This window comes from Pogona vitticeps, chromosome 4 (genome assembly GCF_051106095.1).
Source record: "Pogona vitticeps strain Pit_001003342236 chromosome 4, PviZW2.1, whole genome shotgun sequence".
In the NCBI taxonomy this organism is placed as follows: Eukaryota; Metazoa; Chordata; class Lepidosauria; order Squamata; family Agamidae; genus Pogona; species Pogona vitticeps.
In genome coordinates, this window is record NC_135786.1 from 177,195,379 (window position 1) to 177,211,908 (window position 16,530).

At 38.8% G+C, this 16,530-nt stretch overlaps 1 protein-coding gene across 4 annotated transcripts in view; it reads right to left on the reverse strand.

The window, feature by feature from the left end:
* Positions 1-928: 928 nt before the first annotated feature.
* The window catches only part of CDH7 (cadherin 7), a 150,519-nt gene continuing 134,917 nt past the window's right edge, over positions 929-16,530 (reverse strand). For all 4 annotated transcript variants that reach the window (XM_020791758.3, XM_072998766.2, XM_078391499.1 and 1 more), the window contains 2 exons: positions 12,456-12,707; positions 929-3,938 (listed from right to left, as the gene is read on the reverse strand). In XM_020791758.3, the coding sequence (XP_020647417.3) occupies positions 3,445-3,938; positions 12,456-12,707 (746 nt within the window). In that variant the 3' untranslated portion in view covers positions 929-3,444. The remainder of the gene's footprint in view (positions 3,939-12,455; positions 12,708-16,530) is intronic.

Here is a 16,530-nt window from a genome sequence, read left to right on the forward strand (position 1 = left end):
ATATCCAAGATCAATAAGAGATTTGTGTGCACAATAGGAATGCACGTAAATTTATAGACTGGAGGAAAAGACTAGAACTGTGTTGTTTCAGACTATCTATATTAGTGATGGCTGAGGTTTATTGTAAAACTGGCAACCTACACATTTTTTATGGCTGAAATACCATAGAATAGGTAACAGAAACACAAGATGTTCTCAGTTACAGTACTTTTTATGCATATGTAAAGAGGAAATGAGACAAACATGCACATTACAATTCTGTCTGCTTTGAATGATGTTTGATTACACCTAAGTGAAATATAGTGACCAGGATCCAGTGAGATACGTGAGCAGTGCGACCCCTTGTATGTTTATCTAGAAATATACCCTATTCAGTAGTAAATTGATGGTGATTATTCCTAATAAATGTACTTAAGATTGCAGCTAAATCTCTCAAAGGACTAGAATGTGCTCAGTGCAATTTAGGTCTTTTTCACCCCTTTCCTGGATGATGTTGTATTAGAATTCAGACAAAGTCCCCCGAGTTTCAGAAATATTTTACCACATGACATGAGAGACTACTATTTGAAAACACAAGCAGGTTTCCTTGTGTATGAAAATTCCAGGTTGGTTTGGTTCCTTACTTGGCATGGTAGTATTTTGCTGAAAATAAGGAACTCCTTCCATAATGGGTTTCTCTGAATCCTATTTGTGTGATACCTACATAACTCCTGCAGCTCAATTGAGATTGAGTTTCATACACTTGTTTTTTTCCCCTCTTTTTCCACTTTTTATTGGAAATCCTACATATGTGACTGAAAGTCAAGGACAATAGCTTTTGAGTTCCATTACAAAATCAGTCATATATTATATTAATACAACTAGAAGCAAAGTCTACTGGATCATGAAATAATGATTGTCTACAAAAAAGTTACCCAAGGTAAGGAGCTGTGTTGTGCATGATCAAATTTTATTTATTTGATGAAACTGAAGGCCACTTTCATTAGTTCATTAATAATGCTGAGCTGCAAGAATTACAGAGCTTAAGGTAATTTCTCCTTCCATTGCACTGCATATATATTCAGGATTTCCACCCCACAAAAGTTCTTATCCAAAAGGAATCCTATATCCTGGATTCTAAAGCCGCTTGGTGGGCCTCCATATACTTATCAACATTGCTACAGAAGGCATAATTTACTCTCTTACACCATTTTGTTCACTATGCAGAGTATGAACCTATAAAGAACTGCAGCTACGTAACAGGAAGGCTGTGTTAGCTGATCACTCCTCAGCTGTTAAAAGAACATTCACTCCTTCATGAGTGCACAAGCCATTCCAGTGGCCCTTCTCTGATATGGCTGTCTGTTGAACTTTCTACCTGGGACAATAATAGACTCATCTAGTGAATTCTGGATCAGCTACAAAATTTGGGTAGGCTTAAACCATTTGCTTCTTGCCACAGGGTGGCTCACAACAGACTCTAAGAACTTCTGTTCTATGGAATCCCTACTTCCTCAAGACTTTCATCCTAGTCCTATAAACACTTTGATTCTAGTGCTATTTTCATATATGTAGCTGCTGCAAAGTCTTGAAGACTAAGGATATTGGTAAATATTATCAGGATTGGTCCTTTTTCAGGAACACAATGAGTAATATTTAGAGAGATGGAGGGAGAAAGAAGAAAATAGGAAAAGACTATTAAAATAAAGCACTATTCTACTTGAATCCATGTCTTATTTGCTAGTAATAAATCAGGACAGCTAAAATATAAATATTGCCTGAATCATAAAAACTTGTCATATTCTAAGAAATATTACTTCAAAAACTCCAACATTATTTTAACTGACTGCAATCATCCTTCACGTTTGGCACACCTGAACCAGCACAAAGATGATGTGTTATGAAGTTAGCTCCCTGGGGGAAAATACTTATGTGCGTTGGGATCTGAAGACGGACTCTGGTGCTAATCGCATCATACTGCTTAACATATGAAAGAAATGTAAAAGAGTCCTTTCCTGTGATTCCACAGCAGCAAGAGGTAGGGAACTTGATGGAAGGAGTAGGTTTATTTAAATCACTGGAGCACACAGAATGAATGACCTTGAAAACTACAACTTCCATTACAGACACCCCTAGCTGCCTCTGTTGTCTCCCTTTGAAAATGCAAAGTACAAACATGTTATTCAAAAACCCCAGACATTGTAATGGCTCAGAAGAACAATGACAGTGGTGTGTCCTTGTAGCTGTGTTCCTCTCAGAGAGATGAACGACGGGTTCAATTGCTTCACTGTAATTTCTCTATTTCCATGCTTCATTTCCTTCATGTAGCTGAGACTGGAGGAAAAAACAGCATGTTTTCAAGCATCTAATACCATGATGCAATATAATAAACCTGAATGTGATGGAAACTGGAACTCCAAAATAACCATACTTCTACATGTCAGCATTTTATTTTAAAAAATGAGAAAGTATAACTTCTCCTGTACTAATCAGAAGAGATAATAATATTAAAAAAACCCAATAAATAGACAGCAACTTCCCCCCATACCTACATAGGCATCACAAAACTGCAAGAATCATGTTCCAGCTTTCCAACTAACGTACCTTCTGAAGAATTTTGATAAGGCAATATAGCATATGTTGCAGATTTGAATTGCAATCTCTTTTCAGATTTACCTGGATATTTACAAAGGTGCTTGGATGAATTAGCTTGCAAAACCAATATCTTAAAAGTCCATTGTGTTGGATATATTTTGAGCCAGTAAATTGCATGCAGCACTGCAAATAGAATACTTAACTTTGCATTGGTAATATAGTATGACCGAAATCCTGTTGCTTAGAGTAGTAGGTTGTATTGATCTTACTTCTTTGTAAATCTCTTCATTTGAATGGGCCTACTCAATTGTGACTTAGGGTAGCAAGTCATAATTGCTATAGGCCCACTGGAATTTATGGAGGAATTCACTCACCAAATCTCCACTGATTCAGTGAATCTACTGTATTATGCAACAGGATTTCCAGCAATATACTGCAATAGTATTGTAAATGGTGAATGTTGTCTTTCTCTCTACCAGGCAGAGATTCTGCAGTCTAGACCCAGCAGTACTGTGAAGGCATCTACAGGGTATCATTGGCTCATTGAAGTCACAGTGCACTACTTACTCTTAAGAGGTCAGTTGCCTCTGTGGGTATGGAAAGGTTGCCATCTATTTGCACATGTCTGAGCACCTAAATATTACTAAAAATGCCATTAGTCGCTCAGAACCTCTGTGTTCAGTGCAGTCCTAGTACAAAGTTCTAATGGAGATATGCTTCAACAAGGCAAAACAAAAATAAAAACAAAAATTAAAAAACCCAAACCCAAAAAGTTAAAAATGGAGAAATATTTACAGATTTTCTTAGTCCCAATATTGAGTTTTTCGCTTTTGTTATCCTTTAGTGCACTGTCATAAAAAGATTCAAAGGCTATGAATACAAATTTTCTGGTCCAGTTCCATACATGTCTGCAAGCCGTTTAAAACGAGGACCCCAGTCACTGAGGTAATCATAATTCTGATCAGAGTTTGAACTGATAGAATCTAAGGAGCTAAGTGACTCAGCCACTGAACCATTCCCCTCAAATGCATATGTCTGCAGGGAATCATAGGGTGGAGCGCAGGGATCCACGTCAGCCTCTTTTAATCTTTCCCAAATAAATTCCCGAAAAATCACATTATCTGGGATGCTTTTAAATGATGGTCTGCTCAGGAACTGGATCTCTGGAGTCACATCCCTCCTGGTTTTTGTATCTCGAATGATATTGAGATTCCTCAAGGCAGCCATATCAAAGGCCTCTGTATCTTCCTCTCCACCTCCTTCATCATCATATCGCACAATGTTTTCCCTGATATCTCTCTCTTCATCAAAAACAAGAGGCTCTTTTTTCCGTCTTCTCATTGTGACAATCAGCAAAACGAGCACTGCAAGTAAAGCAACAACACTTTTAAGTAAAGGGAAAATGCAGAACTGCACTGAATATGCAAGAGAAAACACTGCAGTACTCACCAAATATATTTTGTTTTTTAAATTTGCTAACATGTTCCAAAATTACTTTTAGATTTTTTTAAAAAACACACCTTATTACAACAGGCATTCTGATTTAATTTTAAAATAATTTAATCTACATTTCTGGCTTACAATACATAAACTTAAAATCCAGTTTGTAAGAAATACCACAACCTTACAGCCACGAAATAAAACTAGACCTTTTTCTGACCTCTTAAATGCTTAAGTGATAGAAGAACATTCATAAGCACATTATGTGTAATTTAACTTTAAGGATGTGGGAAGTAACTGAATTATTATAGTATATAAGGATCAGCTGACTGATGAAGTATCTGATCCTTGATTAGAAAATTCAGAGCTGTTTAATAATATCCAGCATAAGTCTTGGTTTGCCCATTAAAGGCACTACTTCAATTGGTAGCACTTTGCCTTAATGCATGAAGTACTGCACCATGTGAATTACTTCTAGCCAGAACAGCAAAGGCTGTTTGGCATTTATTAGATCAGCCCACGATACTAGGAGGCAATAATTTTAAGATCTCTGCTACTTAAAGAGGGTTTCTTGTAGGTTTTAGTGCCAAGACTAATATTCATGCAACTAGCAAAAAGAGCATTCAGTATTTACGCTGCACTCTACACTTCCATTCATTCCTAACTTGTACAGTACTGTTCATACTTCGAGCATACATTTCGGCCAAGTCACACACCAGTTTCAAATACACATAAAACATAATTTTCAAGATGACTCACCCCTTTCAAAAATATTAATGCAGCTTATTTTAGAAATTAAATGCCTAACTTATTTCCATTAACAAAACATCTCTAACAGTATAACTCAATAGAAGGAAAGTCATGATAATCCCTTATTTATTTATTTATTTATTTTTATTTATTTATTCGATTTATACCCCGTCCATCTAGACCAATGGTCTACTCTTAAACAGAATGTGAGGGTCCAAATGGCCCTACAAACACTGGCAGGGTCATGAACAGAGTGGGTCCTTCCCTCACAGAATTTTGGTGTGTGGCGTATCTACTACTTGTCCTTAATCACAACACAAATTGAATGGCCATTTTCTCATAATGGTGATGGTTGCTTTATTAACATTAGTATTACAATATTAGTACTGTATTAGTATTGATATAATATTTGAGCTAGTCCATTTGTTCCTGGACAAGCAACACAGTATCAAATCCCATGCAGAAAAAGGGTGTGTTATACAGTGGTGCCTTGCTAGACTATGTTAATCCATTCCACTGAAATTGCTGTCTTGTGAAAACATCGTCTAGCGAAAAGTGTTTCCCCACTGGAATGCACTGAAACCCTTTTAATTTATTTATTTATTCAATGCATTCCAATGGGGGGAAATAGTTGTGGTCCAGTGAAAATCGTCCATAAGGAAGCCATTTTGCGAAGCTGCCAATCAGCTGTAAAAATCGTCATCTTGCGAAAAAACGGTCTGTGAAACACGGACCAAATCATCGTCCAGCAAAATCCCCCATAGGAAAAACTGTTTTGCGAATCGCTATAGCGATTGCAAAAAGTCAATGTCTAGCAAAAAAAACCATTTTGCGGGGTAATCGTCTTGCAAGGTACCACTGTACTGAGAAAGCCCTGGAAGGGACTGCCATAAATGGGAACTGACATGATGGTATATTGTTATTATTGTTGCTACTGCTGCTGCTACTACTAACTCTAGCAATTTTTAAAAATAAAATGTAGGGCTCCTGTTAATTACTTCAGGAAGCCGGTCATGACCTTTTCCTGAATACTTCATTTGATTGGATGGTTATCTGTACATTACTTTTAATGTTATGCTCAAGAATTTTTTTTAAAAAACCCTGACATATTGATCTTTGAAGCCCAATTCAAAACTGATCTCTGAAAAATATGTGTAAAAATATATGGTGATACCATGAATATAAGGAAAGAAAGGAATCTGGAAAGAAAGACAGAATGTCTGTAGTATCTTTATATTTTCTGGACATGTGAGCCTCCACTGTAGACTTCAAGACGGTACCACCAGCAACACTCTTAGGAAGACATTGGCTTTGCTTTTATGGTAATCTTAACTCATGCGGCTGGACAACCCTTACTGCTTTATAGTAAGGGCTTAAAGTGTTTTATAAGGATCAGAAGATTTTTGTGAGAGCCTAGTATCTTCAGTGTTATGCTATACTGTACTAGACCCTTCTCTGCTATTTACCTGCTTGATCAGCTTCACACACCCATCTCTCCTTCCCTCTCTTCACTATAGCAAATACCTTTAATGAGATACTCTAATGCCACTTATACCCTTACCTATCCTGAGGAAGATGGTACTAAGCATGGCTATGGTGTTATAGAACATTACTGTATGGAACTTTACAGTGTGGAACACTTGCTTTCTGTAGCAGAAAACATGTGGACAGAAAAGATTGTATTTCCTAACATTGCTTGGCCATGAACCTCATTAACATGTTCGATTTCATGGGATGACAATGACCAGGAATGGGGCAAAGGACTTTAAATAAGAAGTATTTCTGGATCTTGGCTAACCCTTAAATATTATGAAATAAATGCTGGAATAATAATAATATAATTGAAAATAAAATTAAAATTGCTGAAGCTACGCTTTTCGGTCTTCAAAATGACTTTTGACGATACTAGGGTAGTTCTACAACCATGTGCTGAGCAGTTAATCTCTTCCCTACTTCAGTGAAAATGTGTCTTCACACTATGACATGTTCTGCAGACTTCATCTGGGGAGTTAAATACCTGCTAATAAGTGCAAAATATATGAAACTTCATAGATCTGCCTGCCTAGAGGTACAATAAAAATCAAGATAAAATGAATGTTTTATGTGGTTATGCCTTGCACAACTCGCAGTTGCTTGAAGCCAAGAAAAATATGAAGTCCTTTGAAAGGTTAAACATTTTAGCATTTAAATGGCTTTAAGAGAATATTAATTTCTAATCACTCCAACTGCTCCTGAACAATAATTTTTAACCTCTACATGAATAAATGCCATTTTAGCAGCTGAGTACTAGAGATGGTACTGCCTGCAAAGCCAGCGTATCCGGGCACGAATTTCAGTGAAATAATAACTGGGTCTGGAGAAAGTTATTTTAGAGTAGTTTTAAAATAACAATCTTTTTTAAAAAAACAATGCATTAACAGCAACAGCAGCAGCAACAACAACAACAAACTCATTTAGTCCCCCTTTTCAAAAGGCACAGTTACAAAACTACTGTCTGACTGAATGACCAGGAATTTTCCATTATTCTTAAATGAAACATTTCTGTACTTTCAGAACTAGAAATTTATCATTGCTGCAAATAAGTTCTAATTAAACCATGCAATGTAGAAGATATGTAGAAAAAACTTCAAAGTGTGCCTTAGATTAACGCAGATATTATCAAAGATCTCCCCCCCCATCAAAAGGTCTGCAGTTTTTTGAACTCAGTGGAGTACTCCACAAGAGCCCAGTGTAAGAGTAGAATAGGAGTGGGTGGGTGTTGTCAAAATACACTTATTTTAATTTATTTATTTATAATGCTTGCACTTATATGAAACAGATACTCGTTACTGGAAATACCCTAGAAAATGGTTCAGAAATTATAGCTGGTCCAAAAAAAGGCAAGAAAACTGCTAAGAAGGATTGGCCAATATGATCAGTGATGATTCTAGTCCTTCATGATCTGCACAAAGTTCCATACTCTATTTCAGGGCCCAGTTCAATATGACAAAATAATAGGTAGGCACTGTTTAGACAGACATATTTGGATTGTGTGTTTCCACGCATCTGTTATTGTAGCACTGATGTCTCAGATCCAGAAAGGATTTTGTCTAAGTAAAATGCAGCAACACCTTACGAAATTAAGAAACAGATATGCATACCTGTGATTATGCTAAACAGTTATTATAAAAGCCATTACTATTGTGTTTCTGTGATGTTCATTGAAAAAAAATTACTCTGCACTTGCCATATAATTCTCAGAAGCATTAAAGATTTTCCTCACTTATTTTTTTCAAGAATTATATACAACATAAAGGGAATGATACCCAGCACAAATATTTTTATGTGCTTTTGTAAATTACAATCCTATTTGTTAGCTCTTTACTTTTTTGGGGGGGGGGGAGGAAAAAAAATGAAAACAACATCACTCCATAACTGATCCGGTGTTAGAATAAAATTTACTTTTGATTTACAGCCTGCCTTATGCCTAAAGGCGAAGAACAGTACTGTGTGGATCTGGAAGATTTAGAGCTTATCTGCTCATTATAAAGAATGGAATAATAAACTGATCAGATAGAATTATGGACTGTAGAACTTCAGACTGCAAAATTGGTTATATTTTTTAATATTTTCCGCCTATAAAGAGTTACCTGGAAACCTAAGCCACTTACAGAGATGCATATACCTGTATTGTTTTTGTTTCTCTGCTCTGTCAGTTGACAACATGCAGAGAATTTTCTGACTATATCATCTTCGATCGTAGGTGGTACACATTAGAATCTCATCATTTCCCTTTCCCACCTCATGCTGGCAATAGCCATAGATAGCTATATTACTTAAAAATCAAATTGATAGCGATGGGTCACTATTGCTCTCATTCTACAAATGGTTGGCTGGAGAGTGAATGGTATTTAAGTTGCAAAGGTAATTCAGCCTATATAAACATAGATTAATAAAATTTGATTCTAACACATCTATAGAGGTCTTGGATGTTTTGTGATAACTGAGAGCATGCACAGCACCCCTTTTATTAAAATGAATAGAGACATGTCTCTCCACTGCTGTCAGGACCAAGGTTGGGGCTATGTTGTAGCCACACTTGCACCCTTTTTAAACCCACAAGAGTCATTTCTGTTGGCCACGGCTTGGAAAGTTAGTTTGAAAATCTATGTAGCCACACCTATAGTTTTATATTCCCAAATTGTTATAACAATTAGCTTGTTAATTATTTAGTTTTTAAAAGACAAACCTCTATTTTCCTGTTTAGAAAAATAGATACATTTAAAAAAAGTTCTTAAATAATAAAATCTGAACAAGCTTTTGGCCTGCAGCACAAAGGACACTCTCTTCCCATCCAGCTTGGCCTATGGGTCACTCATGATTGCACACTCTCAAAAAATCTGAGAGTGAGGCACTACTTCCTCAGTCCATAAACAACCTACGTGGTCACCTCAACACCTTCAAGAGAGCAGGAGACAGTAGTATGTAGCACTAGCTACCACTTCTATCATGTTATATTCTTTCTCCATTGTTAAGCATCCCTATAACTATGAAAGTAACTAAAATGTCAAAGGTGAATTGCAAAAGGATGAAAGATAAGTCATAATCACAATGTACTGTATCTTTGTTATTGGAAGAAGGGACTAATTTCAAATAACTAGTTATTGAAATCATTTAATTTCAAGCTTTAGTGTTGGCATTAGATTTGAGGTATCAGAGCTCCATCCAGAAGAAGACGGCAGGCATTTTGACAGAAACACCAGGCACAGGCAGAAACATGGAATGATGGTATTTATAGCAGTCCTGGTTAACCTAAAGGTTTTATAGTATCTGCCATTCACAGGCTGTGATGTTCCACAGATGGCTCTGGAACTGAAGCTGCAATAGCCCTAGAAAGATTACAGAGCTAAGACCAACTGCTACCCATCAGTTTCCTTATTCACACTGTGGGATCTCTGACAAGCGCTGAATCAAATGGTGAATTGAGGTTGGTGGGCTAATGTGATTCTTTCTCTAGTAGAGGATCAGAGATAGCTTGTTGCTCAACTATCACAAACACTTGTGGAGAAGATAGCATCGGTGATGTTGCCCCACCATGATGTACTATCATTCTTGCTGGGAAGAAGGAAAAAAGATTCTATGCTGCTGCCTTCTGATACAACTTTGCAGCAGGTAACGTGGTTAAAAAAACCTAGTAAGAAATAAATGAAAGAAATTCGCTACAACATGCTTCCTCTTCCTGTCTATCATACAATACTCCACCGGGAAAGGGGGGGAGGGAGGAATAGCCATGTTGTCTTCAAATATCTTTAAAGTTTCCCAGGCCACAGGAGGCCTGGACTGTATAGCAGAATACATAAATGAAAAAAAGTCTCAATTTTGAAAATTCAGATGAAAATAGAAGGGTTATAATGAGATACGAATTTTGCATACAGCTGCCAGGGAATACATTACAACTGGTTTAAGGTCTATATTCTCCCACATGCACCTATGTGTTCAATTTTTAACACCCAGAACAAAACAGAAATACAAATCAATATCTGGACGTACGAAAACGATACTTGCTATTGATTTCCCTTGTAGCTTTACTGCTCATCCTGACACTGTGCTGCAAAAAAAATGTTCTTTTAGACCTCTATAAATCCACAGATTGTGCAATCAGGAGTAGGAGCTGACCAGAAAGGAGTCAATGAAATGACCTCAGTTCCACATACTAAGTGGGTTTCATATTAATAAATAAAACTAGGAAAGATTGGAATTTTTTAATGTGACTGTTCTGTCATTACTTATTCTTAAAACTGGAAGTTGTATGTTTCAATAATTGCATCTGTTGAACAATTTTGATCACAGAAGAATTAGCACCAACACTGCCATTGCCACCATCAGAATGACTATCAGGTAGTTCTTATGGAGACCCTTTCCAGTTTTTTTTCCCTTAGGTATAAAGTACTCCGAAATACACAGACTTCCTCTTTTGGGAGACACAGTGGGGAATCAAATTCAGACTCTTGGCTTCACAGCAAAGCAGTCAAACCCACTGAACTAGCCAGCCAAAATCTGGCCACAAATCCATTAAGATATGTGTATTTAATCTATTACCTTTCACAAAAGTAGACTGCAGCCCTGTACACTAGGAGCTCTCAAACTTCGGAAAGATTCTTGTCCTTTAAGTGGCTGGTGAATGTTGGGTTCAGGCAATGAGCAGGCTGATGGGCTTTGTGGTGATCACCAGATAATGGATATTAGGATAGCAAAAAGTCTCTTAGCAATAGATTAAAGAAGTCAGCCGCACACACAGATGGATGTCTGCCAGCAGTACTCCTGGTGGGTGACTTAGCAAGGAAGCAGAATGAGAAGTCGTCTGTCTCTCCCTCTATGACGTTCTGCTCTCCTCTTGGTCTCTCTCTCTCCTGTCTGTCTCTTCTTGCCCTGCCCCCAGGAGACTGTCCTTTTATTAACATTACAAGGTCACACGTAGTGACAGCATTACAGATAGTAGCCAGGGTTCAGGTAGGACAATGGTTACATCATGTTATTAGGGTTGGTCTGGGGAAAGGCAATTAATCAAGCCCTCTGATTGGCCTAAGGAAAGGCCTCTATGGCAAGCTCTCTATGATAATGAGAAAGAGGAGGAATGGTGGCAGCTCCTCCCCTCAGAAGCAGCCACAGGATGCTAGGAGAGTTTTCCCTCACTACAACACCCATGCAGCTTAGCAACCTTGGGAATGGCACCCTCACAGGTGAAGGCAGCAGTGTTCCACCAGGCTCTAGTTACAGTGTTTCCATTCACCAATTTTACTAATAACATCTGGCTTGTTTATATATTTGTTTCAGATGGCCTTGTGCAGCTTTTTTTGCAGCATCTGTGTCAGTGATGAAAATGAAAATTTGCCCTGTCTGAGCTCAGATGCATTGCTAAAAGCAGTGATGTACTCCTATGACTTTTAGGTACAGTATCTATGGAATAGATTTTCACTTGTAACCTATGGTTCTAAAGACGCATTGCTTCCAATCTCTAGTGCAGAAAAGAATGGCGTACCCATTACTCTAAGAAAAAGTTCAGTTGGGTCTTGTAAGTTGGAAAAACATACGTTAGTCCTGAAGAAATAAATTGGGCGAAACACTGAAGCAGACTTAATGGGATGTATGAGACACTAGCCAAAATCCTATTGGTATTCATACAAGGTTTGCTAATTGCAGAATACTGATGAAGTGATAGGGCACCTCTGTTGCATGTCTGGTTATGCTCCTGACTGCAAAACTGAAGCCTGAAACCATTTGGTGTCAATTTGCCACAGCAAGTTATGCATACTTTACACAAACACCAATAAGATTCTGGCCACTGTGTAAGAATAACAATTTGTAAATGCTTTTTCATGATATAAAAAAATGTGAAGACTAACTGAAATCAGAAAATGATTTTTCTGCTCAGTGAAAGATTTTGACTGACTTTATGCTTTCCTTCTTCCTTCTCAATAATCACATTCAGCCATATGCATGAGCATATTTGTATTCATATTAAAAAGGCTAAGACAACCAACTTCTTTTACTGAACCTAGGCTTGCTTGGATCAGCACCTCTAGGTAAGATTCTCCTGATATCCTCAATATTTTGTTCCCTAAGTTCCTTGAAGAAAAAGTGACAAACACATAAATGATTTTACTTGCTCCAAGAAAAATATTTCCCTCATGTGAAAAATGTCAAAGACATACCTAGCAATGTCAGAACACAAGCCAGGATAGCTATCAGTGCTCCAGTACTTAGTCCTGCTGGCAAGATGTAGGCTTCTGCATTACATGTTTGGGCAATTCCATCTGCATCACAATCGCATACTCGTATAGTGAGTGTGTTGGTGCTACTGAGTGAAGGAGAGCCACTGTCCACAATGAACACTGGCAAATAGTATACTGACTGCTCCTGCCTTCGAAATCCATTCCGTCTGGTTAATACAGATGCTGTGTTGTCTACATCAAAGAAAAGACAAGAATGAGACAAAAAAGGAGTTGTTATATAAATATTCCAGGGATCATTTAAAATTTAACACATTACCATCTTATTTTTAGCCACGCTGATACAAGGAAGCTCATAGCTTTATGAAGTTGAAATTGCAATGAACAAGCCTTGGGAATTGGGCTAGCGCCTTTGTAAATACTAAATATGTTGTCCTTGCTGAATTCATTTCCATAGTTGAGCAGTGAAATGCCTTTCACGTGATCTGATGATCTAGTCAATGCTTGGCATGATTTTAATGTAGGAGACCAAGAAAAGACAACAGGGGCTGGTTACAAGTTTCAGCTCCCTCTCTTATATTTAATATCAAAGGCCTACCCTGGCTACGATACTGATTAAAAGGTAAAGGTTCCCCTTGACATTTAGTCCAGTTGTGTCCGACTCTAGGGTGCGGTGCTCATCCCTGTTTCCAAGCCGTAGAGCCAGTGTTTGTCCATAGACAGTTTCTGTGGTCATGTGGCCAGCGCGACTATACACAGAACGGCGTTACCTTCCCACCGTGGTGATACCTATTTATCTACTCACATTTTACATGCTTACATACCTGGAGGAAATATACAAATATGTTGCTCTACCATGTAGGAGCATTCCACATGGGGGCTTCATGTGGTGCTTACATATTGCTCAAACTGTCCCCTACATTTGAAATAGAAGAGAAACATGATACCTTTGTGGAATGCTTGTTTGGATCACATGTTATGAGTGCATGGGTAATAGGAACTTGCTATTCCATGAAGAAAACAGATTATTTTGCTCAGGGTGAAACAGACCTTAAGGCAGGGGTCTCAAACTCAATTTACCTGGGGGCCGCTGGAGGCAGAGTCTGGGTGAGGCTGGGCCACATCAGATTTTCCGCCAAGCAGAGCAAGAGCCCGAGGAAGCAGCCCAGGAGTTTCCTTAGCCTGGCTGGGGTTCTGAGGAGGAGGAGGAGGGGTGCGTGAGCTCTTGTTGCTGGCCACGACCCCCTCTGGCTCCTTCTTCACTACCACCACTAGCAGCAGCAGCAGGACGAAGAAGCGGAGAAGGGAGGGAGTGCCGGCGACTGCCTAGCCGGGGGGAGGAGGGCACGACTTAAAATAAAATAAAAACCCTCACAGAATTGCCTTGCCAAAGGAGAAAAGCCCCCATCGGTACCCACAAAATTAAACAGAATGGGGCGGGGTCCCCACAGGTGCATGAGCACACGCATGCACACAAACACACACACACAGAAGTCCAGCAAACTTCCTCTGAGGGCCCCCTCAAAAAAGGCACACTCAGGAGCAGCAGCTACCCCCCACCACGACAGAGGAGCAAACTCTGCGAGGAGGCCAAGCAACCTCCAGAGCCGAGGCGGCTGAAGCAGGACAAAGAGCAGTAGGAGAAGAAAGCACCACTGGGTGCTGAGGTGGCCGCTCGCCGGGCTGGCATTGGGGGTGCCGAGAAAGACAGCCAGACAGCCGCTTCCCTTAAAGGAGGAGCGGAAGGGGCAGCTGCTGTTGACGGCTTGGAGGCGCTCTTTGAGGACAGGACAGGAGCGAGCTCCACTCCCAGGCATCGTTTGGCAGCAGCTTGGGTGCTTGGGGAAAAGGGCCAGCAGCGCACCTCGCTTGCCGGCTCTCCCCCAGGACAGCGTCTCTTGCACCCTTGATCTGGAACTGCAGCCTGCTAGCCGGCAGACAGGTGGGCTGGCTGGCAGGTTGCAGTTCTGGATGGAGGGTGCAAAAGGCGCTGTCTTGCGAGAGAGCCGGCGAGCGAGGCTTGGCTTTTTTGGCTCTTGACAGCAGAAGATGCGCGGGCACTTCGGGGGGGGGCAGGCAAGGTGGGGGCCACAAACTATCATCTGGCGGGCCGCAATTGGCCCCCTGGGCAGCATGTTTGAGACCCCTGCCTTAAGGGGAATGTTTATTTCCTCCTATTAACCTGCACCCTCCTACAAAGGATATCTTCAAAGATGTTTTTCAACACCCAGACCTAGAAATTAAGCCTGTGATTACCTTCCAATAAGCAGTCACAAAACTTATTTTGGCAGCCCACTCAATCTAGTCATCCTCATTATATGGGACATACTAGTCATTGTTCTGTGAAAGTCCAACAAACATTAGCTAAGACTGGGCAAATTTTACATCTTCCTTACAATACTGCCTTAAGGATAGATAGATAGATAATTCTGTATAATGGACGCTTGCAACTGCCATAATATAGTCAGTGAAAACCAATGACAGAAGAAAACTTAGATCCATAAATGGTGAAGTTACATAACTTTCCCAACATACTCTTTGCTTAAACAGGGATTTTGTCAGTTCTGGGAAGGTGTCCATGGTAGTACAGTGAGCAGTGTATTTATTTATTTATTTGTTTATTCTATTTATATCCCGCCTATCTGGTTGTTGTGACCACTCTCGGCAGCTTACAGACTCGTAATACTATAATAAAATAATAAAAAAGAGGTATTACATTAAATAATAGCAGTGTAGCAGTAATACCAGAGATTTCCAACAATAGATTGAGATGGAATCTGATGTTTACCTAACACATAGTTCTGAAACACATGGCTTCACCAAGTGAGAAGCTTAAGCATGAGCAAACCATACCAAAGGCAGCTGTCATATGGGCAACCAGGCCAGTTCCTCAAATGGAAAAGGGAAGGATAAGGGAGAACCTCATGCCTCTATGTTAATATTTGTTAATAACAAAATAAATATTTCTGTCTGTAAAATTTAACTAAAGTTATGGCTATTCCAAGAACAGCGGCTGCTTCTTTCTTGCCAAACACAACATGCTCACAAGTGTTTACTAAGAAGCACAAAATAACCATTATATGTGCACACATTAAGTGCTTTGTGCTAACAATACCGTTTTGTTTTCAGTACAAGACATTGAGCAATTAGTTACTATAAAACACAAAAGAATCTTGATCCTGCTTTTCTTGATTGCTGGTATGGAGCAGCAATGCCTCCCACTCCCCCTGCCAAAAAGGAAAGTGTGTGATTCCTTGAAACACAACTCTGATCAACTGAGGATAGGTTAATATCTTTCTGTCTTGACTTCTTACTATTCTCCATAGCTCTATCATCAAGTTCAGACATCTTGAAATTACTACAGGTGAATGTGTATAACATCTGAGTAGAAGAGTGGAACTTAAAATATTAGAATTAGGATTGATATAACATATATTGAATTATGATGGTGGCTATGTGCAGAAATACATCAGCAGTGACCAGAAATAATTTAGTTTAAAATTAAGGAAATGCAGGTATGTCACTGGGTAAATAATTACCATGAAAATCCATCAGGGTATCTTCAAGGGGCAAAACTGAATTGTACATAGAACAAATTCTGAATATTATGCATGCTAATTTGTTTTTCACAAAATCTAAGACATTTTTTGTACATGTATTTAGAATTTTGTAATGTTGGAACTGACATGTGAATCAAGCAAGTACTGCTGTCACAATTGATTTTCAATGTATTGTATAATGACTGGGCAAATAAAACTAATAATTAAATATTTGGTGATGGATCACATCTAAGGTCTTCAAGTACAGCCATCATAAAGATTGTAGCTTAGATACTGAAATATGTATGGCAATATAGACAATGGATTTTTTTTTAAAAAAAAACTCTGTTAAATTTAGTAGTTCAAAACTTTCTCAGTTGGATAAACCTAAACATCACCCATTCAAAAAGTATAAATTTGCATATTTCTACTTAAAAATGTTTTGGTGGAAGAAACACATTAGGCCATTTTCTAAAAATCAAAGTAACTCCTTTGCAAATTATCTCCTGACTTATAGA